The sequence below is a fragment of the Lissotriton helveticus genome, chromosome 7, assembly GCF_964261635.1.
Source record: "Lissotriton helveticus chromosome 7, aLisHel1.1, whole genome shotgun sequence".
Classification (NCBI taxonomy): Eukaryota; Metazoa; Chordata; class Amphibia; order Caudata; family Salamandridae; genus Lissotriton; species Lissotriton helveticus.
In genome coordinates, this window is record NC_136068.1 from 1,671,757,281 (window position 1) to 1,671,769,452 (window position 12,172).

Genomic DNA, 12,172 nt, shown 5'->3' on the forward strand with positions numbered 1-12,172 from the left:
TCTGCCTTTCTTCTTTACGTTGGCATTTATTGTGAGAAACATCAGGGTAGAGCGGTAGTCATGTTTCAGTACGTGGTTATCATACGGACAGCTCAGAGTTATTTTTGGGGGTTATGCTTGGTTGTTATGTGACGAAGAGTTAGGGCTCAGATGAACATTTTTACCAGATTATTTTGGGGTTTCAAGGATGGGTATGAGATGGGTTCTAGGGTCCCAACCAGAGCAGGTGGTCTGGCAATTTGAAGTCAGCTAAGGAGTTTCTACAGGTTGTTCGGCTGATGTTACTGTCGGAGGTAGAAGCAGGCAGAGTTGCTGTTCCTTTTGTTCATTGTTCCGTGCACAAGTTGGTTGTTTCCTCTCTGAGGGTGGTACCTAAAAGACAGCTGGGGAATTTCCGTCTGATACACCACCTGTCTTGGCCCGAGGGCTCCTCCATTAATGACTTCATATTACAAGAGGATTCGAGTGTGACTTACGCCTCCGTGGACGGTGCTTTTATGTTGGTCAGGTTGGTGGGGTGAGCTGTGTTATTGGCTAAAAGTATGCATTCTGGCTTTTACCCATTCATCCTTCTGATTTTGGTCTACTAGGTAAGTACTTTCAAGGAGCATTCTATTTTGATAAAGTTCTTCCACTGGGGTTTCGGTATCATGTGCGCTATTTGAAACCTTCAGCACTTGGTATATTGGTGTTTTTACCTACATTTGTGGACATGAGCTCATTTGTCTCTATTAGGACGACTTTCGGTTCTTTGGGGTTCAGAACTCAGGGCAGTGCCTAAAAAAAAGGGGGCTTTACGGAATTTTCAGACTATGGCTTGGGAGCTTGGTGTGCCGTTTGCACTTGACAAAACGGAAGGTCCTAGTACACAACGGACTTTTTGGGTGATAGAAATTGACCCTGCGGAATTGGTCACATGATTACCAGCAAAGAAGAGATTTCTGAGTTTTTGTCTTTGGTGGTCGAGGAACGTCAACTAGCAATCAAGAAGGTGCAAAAGATTGTTGGGCTACCTAAACTTCGCTGGTCGGGTGGTCAGGGCTGGGAGAACCTTTTGTAGGTCGTCGTGAATGTCCATGTCAGGTGAAATTCAACAGGCTGGCTCCTGGGGCAGAATCCGACAAGACTCTGATCTCACAGTGTGTCTGGGCCTGGGGGGAGTGAGAATTGTCGATTTGGTAGGGAATTCAGTTGCAGCCTCTACAAGTAAAACTATCAGCAAGCCTGGAACGAGTACTTAGTTATGTATGGTAGCACGTTCGACACAAATGGGAGGATGGTGGATGATGACCAGTTTTATTAGGTTTCGTTTTTTTCCCTCATTACCATTTCTGGCGAATTAGCTGGGTTTCCATTTCATAGGCAGTTGAGGTGGGGGGACAGACCCGGTTGGGGGGGTATTAGTGAAAAGGTTTCTTAAAGGTTTAAGCAGGGAACAGACTGGTAGCAAACTGTTACGGTAGCCTGTGACATTTGAGTTGCTGCAGGGGATGCTGTTGCAGATGCCTTCTTGCTGTTTTAATGAGTTTGAATGTGGCAACTTTCAGTTATGTTTTATGGTTCTTTTTGGGGGGAGGGGCATTTAGAGCATCTGAGTTTCTAGGCTCACACAATACAGCGGGCATACACAGTGATGTAGTTTTTGCAGACGGCCAAAAGGCTGAGAATTTGGTTGAGGGATTCTCAGTTGGTCCAAGTTGGCAGGGGAAGAATGGTTTTTGTTCTTGAAAAGGAGTGAGGTGGGGTTCATGCTGTCCTGTGGGGGAATGGAACATTTTTTCCAGGTTCTAGTTTTTTCACACCAGGACGCCTATTTTGTCATGCAAAGGGGCAACTGATTTCCATTGCTCCGTTGTTGGCAGTGATGAGGAGGGTACTCATTAGTTTAGGTGAGAATCCGCTACGTTTTGGTATACACTCCTTCCGGATTGGGGCAGCAACGGCGGCTGCGAGATTAGGGTGGTCTTGGTCAGACATTCGTAGGTTTGGGTGATGGGCGTTTAATTGTTGCCGAAAATATGTTGGAACATAATTTTTAGTGACCCGTTTGTTCTCTCGTTAATGTTTGTATTTCTACCTAGGCCAGATTCAGAGGTTTGTAAGTTTGCAAACAAAAACGTGGATTGTAGGACACTCCTTCAAAAAGGGGGCTGCTGTTTGCGATGAGCAACGGATTTGTGGGAGATCGCTGGGAATTACAGGTGTTAGCCATGAGGTGGTGTGGCAGGGTAAAAGGGGAATGCTTTTTTTTTCTTTCTTTTTTTCCTTGTTGTATCTGATGTGTTATATGGGGGGCCCTTCCGGATTTGCTTGTCATTCACCTCAGTGTAAAGGATCTAGTCAACATATCTGGCCTGAATTTAATAGAGTTAAGGAACTTGGATCTGACAGTCATCAAGTCTAACTGGGAGGGCACCAAGGTGATTTGGACAGCATTCATACTGCGGCAACATTGGAGAGGAGCAATAAACCACAAAGCTCTGGAGTAGGCGGGTAGAAAGCTTAGAGTCATGAGACACTTTTGTGGGGGCATTGGAGTTAAGGTTCTAGCTCACTCTAACATACTAAGCACTGGTGGTATCTTTTAGTGCGGATTTGCTTTTTCAAGATAATTGGCAAGATGTTTTTGAGAAGATATACTTTGCACCTGTCTTAATAAAGTGGCCTTTTTTGCTAAATAAAGAAGTGTGGAGCGTGAGTTATTGCACGAGGGGGGACCCAGGGGGAGCTGGGCGTGAGCCAGTCTCCCCCTGGGTTGTACTCACAATGGAGCGGGCCACCCAGGTGCGGGGATAGGGTTAATTGGGAGGCAGCGGGCGCGCTGGGCCAAAGGTGATTTATAGGGGTCTTGCCGGTGGGAAATCACTGTGCCAGAGGGAGGCGGGAGGCAGAAGGGTTTCAGTTTTGTCCCACCCACCCTTCCCCCTTTTTTAATATGTTACACTTTTTCAGGTGTTACTTTGTGGTCAGCCTTGGTTACTGCCAGAGGTGTCCTAATTTTTTGCCACGATAAGACAGGTTTAGTTTAGCTTTTAGAACTGGTAGGCAGATTTTTTCTGGGGGGTGGGCAGTCTTGAGCTGGATTGTCCATCCTCAAAGGGGGGAGGTGGGGTACACAGTCACGTGGTAAGAAAAGGAAAATGAAGGGGATCTATCAACAGGAGTCAGTTCTGCTGGTTTGCCTGGGTCAACTTTGTGGGGGTTATGATTTTGTAGAAATTGTAGTAATTCAGGAGATACCAAAGTATATTTATTCAGTTACATGGAGAGAGAGCCAGTGTAGGAATCAACTGGCTCTAACAGACATCAACTCAAGAATGCCAACAGGACATTCTCAGGTAACTAAGCACAGTCAGAACATTCTACCATAAACATGACTATTATTAAAGTGGAAGCTTACTACATTACCTTCCCTTCTTAATAAAAAAAAATAAAAAAAACAACAAATAAAACTATAACAAAAAACTACTGGGTTCATAACCCAAACAAATGAGTGAACCCACCCCAATCACCCACAACACCAATAATCATTCTCTATATCTAATAGGTTTAACAATAGGACGAGAACTCTTCCTAAGAACAGTACTAGAAGCAGACTGATAATTACTCTTATCAGATTGCTTCCGGCTGGAACAATTAACTTTGGCAACCTTACTCAAGTTCCACCAAAATTCACCTTCAACCTTAACAGCATTACCACTAATCTTGAGAACCTTGACAGGAGGAGCAAATTTACTCTCCCCTTTATTAACATGAGTGGATTTCCTAATCCTGATACTATCACCAACATTCAAGGTTGACAATTTGGCGCCCTTTTTAAAGTCAAAGGTTGATTTCTGTTTCTCTTGAGTAATGGTTGCACTTTCTTTAGCAAAAGACATCAACTTTTCCACATCAGATTCATTTTTAACCCACTTCGACATCCAACCTGGACGAAAGGAAGTGTTCGGTTTCCTTCCCCTCATTAATTCAAAAGGGGAGACTTTAGTGGAGGAATGGGGAGTAGTCCTGTAAAACCAAAACATGCTCCTAAGAGATTTGACAACATCACAATTTTTATCCTTTGCCCATCTCACGCAATCACCAACAACTCTATTCATCCTCTCCACAAGACAATTTCCTTGAGGATAATATAAGGAACTCTTACTATACTTGACTCCAGAGATAGACAAAAAATCTTCCAATTCCTTAGAGACAAACTGTTTCCCATTATCGGAAACGAGAATTTCCGGAAAACCTTCTCTGCTCCACACATCACTCAAGAAATCAATAACTACTTTCGAGTCAACATCCTTGACTAGCTTGAACTCTGGCCATTTTGACGCATAATCAATCATCACTAAAATAATGAGAGTCATATAGGGACCCATAACATCAACTCCTACCTTTTGCCAAGGATGATCTGGGCATTCCACAGGAATTAGTGGAGGAACACAAGTTTTAAGAGATTTATCCGAAGATTTGCAGATAGTACAATCTAAAACAAATTCATCAACCTCGGCATCCATACCTGGCCACCAAAAGGTATCACGAATGCGACGTTTAGTAAATGAACACCCTAAATGTCCCTCATGAGCCCTAACTTTGATACCATTCCTGAACACCTGCGGTGGAATTATTTTGTCATTGCGTAGAAGAATATCATCCTCCACAGATAACTCGTCTTCGACCTTAGAAAAAGGTTGAAGAGAAAGAGAAAGAGCTTTCTCTCTAGGCCACCTGGACCTAATAAAATTGCAAACTCCCTGAAGGACAGAATCATTAACAAAAGCTTGCATCCACTCCTCTCAGAACAAAATTTAAGTTCAGGGATGTCAACACTGGCAACAAGACAGTCCTCGCAATCCTCATCGATAAGATCAGCAAATGAAATGTCGTCATCAAGCGAGTTTGGACCAGGAAACCTTGAAAAGAAATATGCCCTTCCATTCTTGCCACCGGGGATATGCCTAACATCAAAATGATATTGCAACAACCTGCTCTCCATACGGATAATCCTGGGGGTAGAACACTTGGTTATGGTCCCACTCAAGATGTTTATAAGAGGCTTGTGATCTGTCTGTAACAAAAATCGCTTACCCCACACATAAGAGCAAAACTAATCAATGGCCCATGCACAAGCTAAAAGTTCCTTTTCTATGACCGAATATTGCAATTCAGGTGCACGCAAAACTCTAGAGGCGAATCCAATAGTTCTTTCAACACCACTCTCTACTTGGGTCAAGGTGGCACCCAAACCCACCTGACTGGCATCAACCGTCAAACAGCATGGTAAACTAGGATCAAAAGGCTTCAAGATAGAACTCACACTCAGACTGTCTTTGACTGTCTTAAAAGCAGAAACACATTCATCACACCATACAAATTTAGTTCCCTTCTTTAACAAATTGCTGATAGGTCGAACAATGGTGGCATAATGTGGTATGAATCTCGAATAGTATTCACAGAGATCCAAGAGAGACTTCACACCTGTTTTGTCTGTGGGCGTAGCAGCATTAGAAATAGCCTCCAAAAGTCCTGGCCTAGGTTTTATTCCATCTTGGGTGAGAGAATATGCCCTAAATATTCTACTTCAGTACAACTAAATTTACACTTTTCTAACTTAAGAACAACCCCATGTTCTTGAAAGAGACTCAAAACCCTATGCAAAATCATGTCATGTGAAGCAGAATCTTTTGCAAATATAAATACGTCATCCTGAAAAACCAGAACCCCATCTACACCACTGAGAATGTTGGACATTACACGCTGAAATACCGACGCAGCAGATGCCAAAATGAACGGCATACGTCGATACTGAAACGTTCCCAGGGGAGAAACAAAGGCTGTTAGATGATGTGACTCTGGGTGCAGCTCGATCTGGTGATAGGCACTAGCCAGATCAAGCTTAGTAAAGATTTTAGCACCCTTCGTTGAGGCAAAGAGATCTTGGATCTTTGGCAAGGGATGTGAGTCGACCCAAATTTCCTTATTCAGTGACCTTAAATCAACACACACACGAAGTTTCCTGTCCCTTTTTCTGGCTACGACCAAAGGACTAAGCCAAAGAGATGACTCCGTTGGCTCAATGACACCTTTCTCACAGAGCATTTGCAATTCTTTATCTAAATCTTCCCTGACACTGTAGGGCACACCCCTAAGTTTATGCTTAATTGGCAGTGAACCATCTTTGACAATGATTTTGTGCTTGAAACCCTTTATTTTACCAAGATCCCCACCAAAAACCGATGGGAACACCTTTTGTAGAGATAAAACTTCATCAGGACAATCAACCACGAGAATTTGTTCCTTAGCACCAGGCCTCAAAATCATTTAAAATAAACCCTGGTGGAACCACCCCAGGATATCAAGACCCTTGACAGCTACATACATTTTTCCCCATATCCTCCTTCCTCTGAAACACAACTCCTCTTCAAAATAACCCAGAAGATCTATCTTCTTGCCTTCATAAGACACAGGTGCACGATCAGGAGGAAGAAGAGGTTGTGTACCTTCCCAAGTCTCATCAAACAGCTTTTGCGTTATCATAGTTACTTTCGCTCCAGAGTCAACTAAGAGTTTTACATGTTTTGAACCAATTTTAAAATCATCTATGGGATCAACACAATCGTTAGGATCTCCCACGACAACACCTTCAGTAATGACAGAAACAACTTCCCCATCAGAAGAAGAGTCCCAATCAACAATGCAGACAGTGGGTTTCTTAAAACTTTTTTGTCCTTGCCCCTTTAGTTTGAGACAGACTTTAGCAAAATGTCCAACTTTCTTACAATAATTACAAGTGAAATTAGCAGCTGGACAATGTGAACCTTTAGGGTGAGATGCATTACCACATCTTATGCACATGTTAGTGTCTAAGGTATTAGGCTTGGAAGAATGAAATGACTTCCCAGGATTATTATAAGCAAACCTAGATTCTTAGATGAGTTAGAGGATTTGAGATTGATAGCATTCACAGGTTCAATAACTTTTTCCTCTAATTCCTTTAAAGAGACTAATGAAATCTCAATACTCTTAGCTATTTTTATGGTTTCATCTAATGAAGGATCACCCAAGGAAAGTAACTTTTGTCTTATGCTTTTTTCTTTACAATGACACGCAAATTGGTCTCTGATAAGTTGGTCAGAAAAATTTTCAAACTTACAATCCCCAGCTAATTTCCTCAAGGAAGATATATAGGAATCAACATCTTCACTATCAAGCTGTTTCCTCTTAAAAAATGTATATCTAAGAACCATGAGGCTAGGCTGCTTGTCAAAAAGTCATTTAAGTTTTTGTACAGTCTCTAGGTAGGCATCATTCAAGGGAGGATCTTCTACAGGAATATTGGGAAGATGTTTAAATACTGATCTTCCTTCAAATCCCAAGGAATGTAGTAATAAACATTTTTTCCTGTCTGCAGCAAACCTAGATGCACCTATGGCCCCTAAATGTTTCGAAGGCGTCATGCCATACTTCCCACCTAATGGAAGGTTCACCATGGGTGTCTAAAAAAGAGGGAGGAGGATTGACTGACTGCAAAGTACACATTTTTCAATACAAAGGTTGCAGGGTAGAGTTAATAAAACTAACAAGGAATTAAGATGGTGTAAATACGTAACAGTATTAAAAAGTTCACCAAAAAAAATGAGTAGACAACTAGTATGAATATGAGACGTCAAATAATGAAACAAGAGCTGTCTGCATCAGCGTGCACAAGATAACATAAAATGAAGTTGCATGAATATCCTTGTAAGTAGGTGTCAGCGTTGTATTCATTAAACAGCACAGCCAGTGACTATGAAGATTGTCATTAAATTAAGCTGTGCGCATCAGCGCACTCGGTAATTGTACGAATTGCCAAAATGAAGCTGTGCGCGTCAGCGCACTCGATAAACGTGAATTGCCAAAATAAAGCTGTGCGCATCAGCGCACTAAATAAATGTGTGAAATCCCAAGCTGAACAGAAAGCAAGCTGTGCGCATTAGCGCACTGAATTATTTCCGAAGGTTGCAAGGCAACTGACTCGTGGAAGCGTAATGACAGAACGTCTGACGTCAGCAAGGGAAAGAAATGCTGTGTGGTCGAGCGTTGAAGATGGAAGACATTCCTCATGACAGCAGAACGTAGGAAAACAAGTCTTCAAAAAATGCAAGTACAGTTGCTGTATATCGAGTATGAGCAGAACAGTATTTTGAGCCAAACTCTAGATAAGGCAGGCAAAATGAAGCGAATGTTTTCTCCAAAAAACGGCACTTGTAGAAACGTAGTGCACTTGAGGAAAAATGCTTTTCATTTTAAAAAAAAAACTTGGTAGACACTGGGTTAAGTGCGATTAGACTTCAAGAGTGTATTAAAATCGCTTAGTTAAATACACGCAACAGTGCCACCTTGTGGTTGGAAAAAAACCCAAAATGTTTTTGAAAAGCATCAGAGTCATACGTAGGCACGGAGAAAATAAATACTTCGTTTGGAGTTCAAAAGCACAGCAGTAGGGACCAGCAAAGGTGAAAAAAATGAAGTAATTACGCCCTACCGTGGTAGCTGTAGTTTTTGAGATGGAAGTCAAGTAAATGAAGGTAGAATTAGACTCTGCAGATGGATTCCAACCACTCAATCTTGATAGAAGAAGGTAGAATTTGCTTCTTGAAGAAGTAGTTGCACAAGTGGGTTCTCCATGTAACGATCGTCGCCATAAAATTGTAGTAATTCAGGAGATACCAAAGTAGATGTCTTCAGCATATTTATTCAGTTACATGGAGAGAGAGCCAGTGTAGGAATCAACTGGCTCTAACAGACATCAACTCAAGAATGCCAACAGGGCATTCTCAGGTAACTAAGCACAGTCAGAACATTCTACCATAAACATGACTAGTATTAAAGTGGAAGCTTACTACAATATGCTAAGTTAAAGTTGGGGATTTGCTTTATCAGATAATTGGCAAGATGTTTTTGAGAAGATATACTTTGCACCTGTCTTAATAAAGTGGCCTTGTTTGCTAAATAAAGAAGTGTGGAGTATGAGTTGTTGCGCAAAAGCCTATAATCAAGATTAATAGTCATTTATCTTTGAGGTTATTTGTTAAGTCAATGTTTAACATTTGTAGAATTATCTGGAAGGGGAGAACATGGTACCTGCACGTTAGCAGTTGTTTGCTCCCGGCGCTTCTCCTCCCACCGTTGAACTCACGTAATGAGCTAATCCAGCTAGCGGCCAGCATACTCTCCGGAAGCTTCTTTCCTTGCTTTTCCCTGGGCTGTTTTTCAAGTTCTGCGTGGAATTCATGAAGCCGCCACCACTGAGCACACACAGTCGGATGTGTAGAGGTGAGGCTAGTGGATACCATGCCCCTCCGCACTATCCGCACTATTCCGCTGGTCTGAGTTCACCCTGGAGCTCCGCAAGGGTCGCAGAGCGCCGCTCGTGGTCACCTCCAGGGGTTAGTGGCACAGACAGTATCATCAGTTATTTATGGTCCAGTGAGCCGAGGACTCAGCGGGAAGGTTGCGGAGAGATCATGGAGATTTCTGCCCCTACATCAGAGCCAGGTACTGGGGCAGGTGTTGGAGCAGCAAAAGGGGGGTTTGATCATAAATCTCCACTGTATTCTAAGGAGTCTTTGGCCCTCGTGTTTCAAACACCCCTATGCCCCAAGGAAGCTTCCCCCGCCATTGAGAAAGCGCTGCAACCTGCCATTGCTGTCAAAAAGGGTTTTAAGAGGCGCAGAAATGGTGATGGGGCGAGTTTAGGTCGAGCCAAGGTGATTTGAAAAAACAGTTCCGCAGGCACTGACACTGGGATTTCCAAAAAGGAATCTGAGTTGGACAAAGACCCAAGCTCTGCCAAAGCCACAACTGAGGCATTAGAGTCTCCTTTTGCCCTTGTCACGCCGGTCTCTACTAGTAGTTTTGCATTTCAAATTTAACAGGTCAAAGGTAGATCTATTAAACCCAAGAGACCTAAAAATAACCCAGCAAACATCATAGTCAGGGTTACTCCATCTTTGCGCTCTTACTTTAGGGTTAAACCTGAGGTTCTAGATATTACCGTACAAGGTGAAGCCCTTAGGAAAAGCTCAGCAGAACGAAATACCTTAACAATATCGTTACCATCGATACCATCACCGGTTGGGTTCGCTGAAAGCATCATGGAGTCAGTATCAGATTTGTCCTCCCAGCAGGGCAACCCTACTGCAGTTCTGGACCCAGCTGGGCTGGCGAATGGCTTTACTATTGGCCCCCCAGATTGTTCTCAGACTGCCCGAACAATACAAGGTGCGACATTTTGCTAAATTATGCATAACACACAACAAGGACATTTGTGGATCCTGGCCAAAGCACACAAATTTGGATTTTTCTGGTATGAATAAAGGTTCAACCACACTTATGCAGCAGGAGGGTATCCTCACAGTTCAGAAAACAGTGAATCCAAGTCTTTATGTCTATTGCAAGCCTAAGCCCCTTCTAGTTAGTTATATTGACATGACAGTTCAAAAATACATGGGTCCTGAAACGTAAAGCCTATAATCAAGATTAATAGTCATTTATCTTTGAGGGTATTTGTTAAGTCAGTGTTTAACATTTGAAGAATTATTATTGTTTCCTCACTCACCTCATTTAAAGCATCAGTTATTCTTTGAGAACAATCTTTATAATAAAGTTCATAATGTGGATGCAAAGAGTACAATGCTAGACAGCCACTGGGTTTCAGGACACGGTCTCCTTCTCTTAAGAACTCCTTTATGTTGAACCAGTGAGCAGCAACTGAAGAAGTGATCAGATCCACAGAATTATCATCGAATGGTAAATTCTCTGCACAGCCAACACTATAAAAGAAGATAAGAGATGTGTACAGGGCATGAGCTTTCAGAGACCGAGCAGTGCACTCTTTGTAAAGCCTGATCCATATGTAATTGATGGCTCTACTGTTCAACAAAAAAATTCTTCACTACCCTGGTTGCTGAGGATGCCATGACCAATTTAAAGGCATATTTATGAAATCAAAATTATTTATAGAAATTCGATATAGATTTAAGTGGTAAAAAGTTTTGGTGGCAATCAACACTCAATATATCGAATAACTAAAACACAAAACATTTATGGATGATGTTACATATCCTTGTGGGTAATTTGCACAGTGCTTGCTGCAAACAACTTTTACCACTATATCATGAATCAATATTTGTGAATGTATTAATTCATGGCAAACATTTTTGAAAATGTAATGCTCAGTGACTGCAGCTGTGTTCAACAGCAAAACAGCCCCACAAATTATCAAAACATCACACTATAATACAATAACTCACCACCACAATACTGTATAATAAAACAATAAAACAATAACACTCGACACAGCAAACCAATGTAAGAATAACAGAACACAAATACAACCAAAGATAATTCAACACACAACCACAATGTATCAATACACCAACATATTATAGCACAATGACAATAGACTTGCCCCTAAATTAGTTTCCTTACAATTAGTGCATTTTAAGTATCTAGATGATATAGTGATTTTGGACCACACTGCTACAGGTCTTCAAAATGCTTTTAAAGCAATGAAACTAATAATTTAAGACTGGATATTTGCAAGTGTGTGGTCTTAGGGTCAGATGTAGGAGCCAAAATACTGGTCGGTAACGGCTGACTTAGGCCGTTACCGACCGGTATTTAGGATTTGACATGTAGGGGACATCTCATTTACAGAATCGGTAAATTTACAGATTCGGTAAATTAGATGTAGGTGGCACTTCAAAGAGTGCCACAGGTCCTTAAGAGTCGGTATTTTACCACCCAATCCAATTAGGTGGTAAAATACCGAATTCAGGTGTGCATGCACATCTGTGCATGCACACCTGTGCCATGTGGCACACAGACATGCCCTTAGGGCATGCATGTGCGCCACGTGTTACACGTGCCTGTATTCGGGGTGCTAGAGGGTGTCAAAGTGACACCCCCTGCACCCTTGCAGGATTTGGTATTTACCGATTCGGTAAATACCGAATCGGTATTGCCCATTGATTCCTATGGACTTCAAGGCCCATAGGAATCAATGGGCAGACCGATTCGGTATTTACCGAATCGGTAAATACCGAATGTTAACGATTCGGTAAATGGAAATTAAAATTTACCTACATCTCCCACCCTCTAATTTACCGATTCATAAATACCGAATCGGTAAAATTCG

General features: G+C 42.0%; 1 protein-coding gene across 1 annotated transcript in view; it reads right to left on the reverse strand.

Annotated features, from left to right (window-relative positions):
• LOC144769618 (putative methyltransferase DDB_G0268948) overlaps window positions 1–12,172 on the reverse strand; it is a 302,277-nt gene that overhangs the window by 48,529 nt on the left and 241,576 nt on the right. The window contains exon 3 of the mRNA XM_078653782.1: window positions 10,592–10,805. Within this exon, the coding sequence (XP_078509908.1) occupies window positions 10,592–10,805 (214 nt within the window). The remainder of the gene's footprint in view (window positions 1–10,591; window positions 10,806–12,172) is intronic.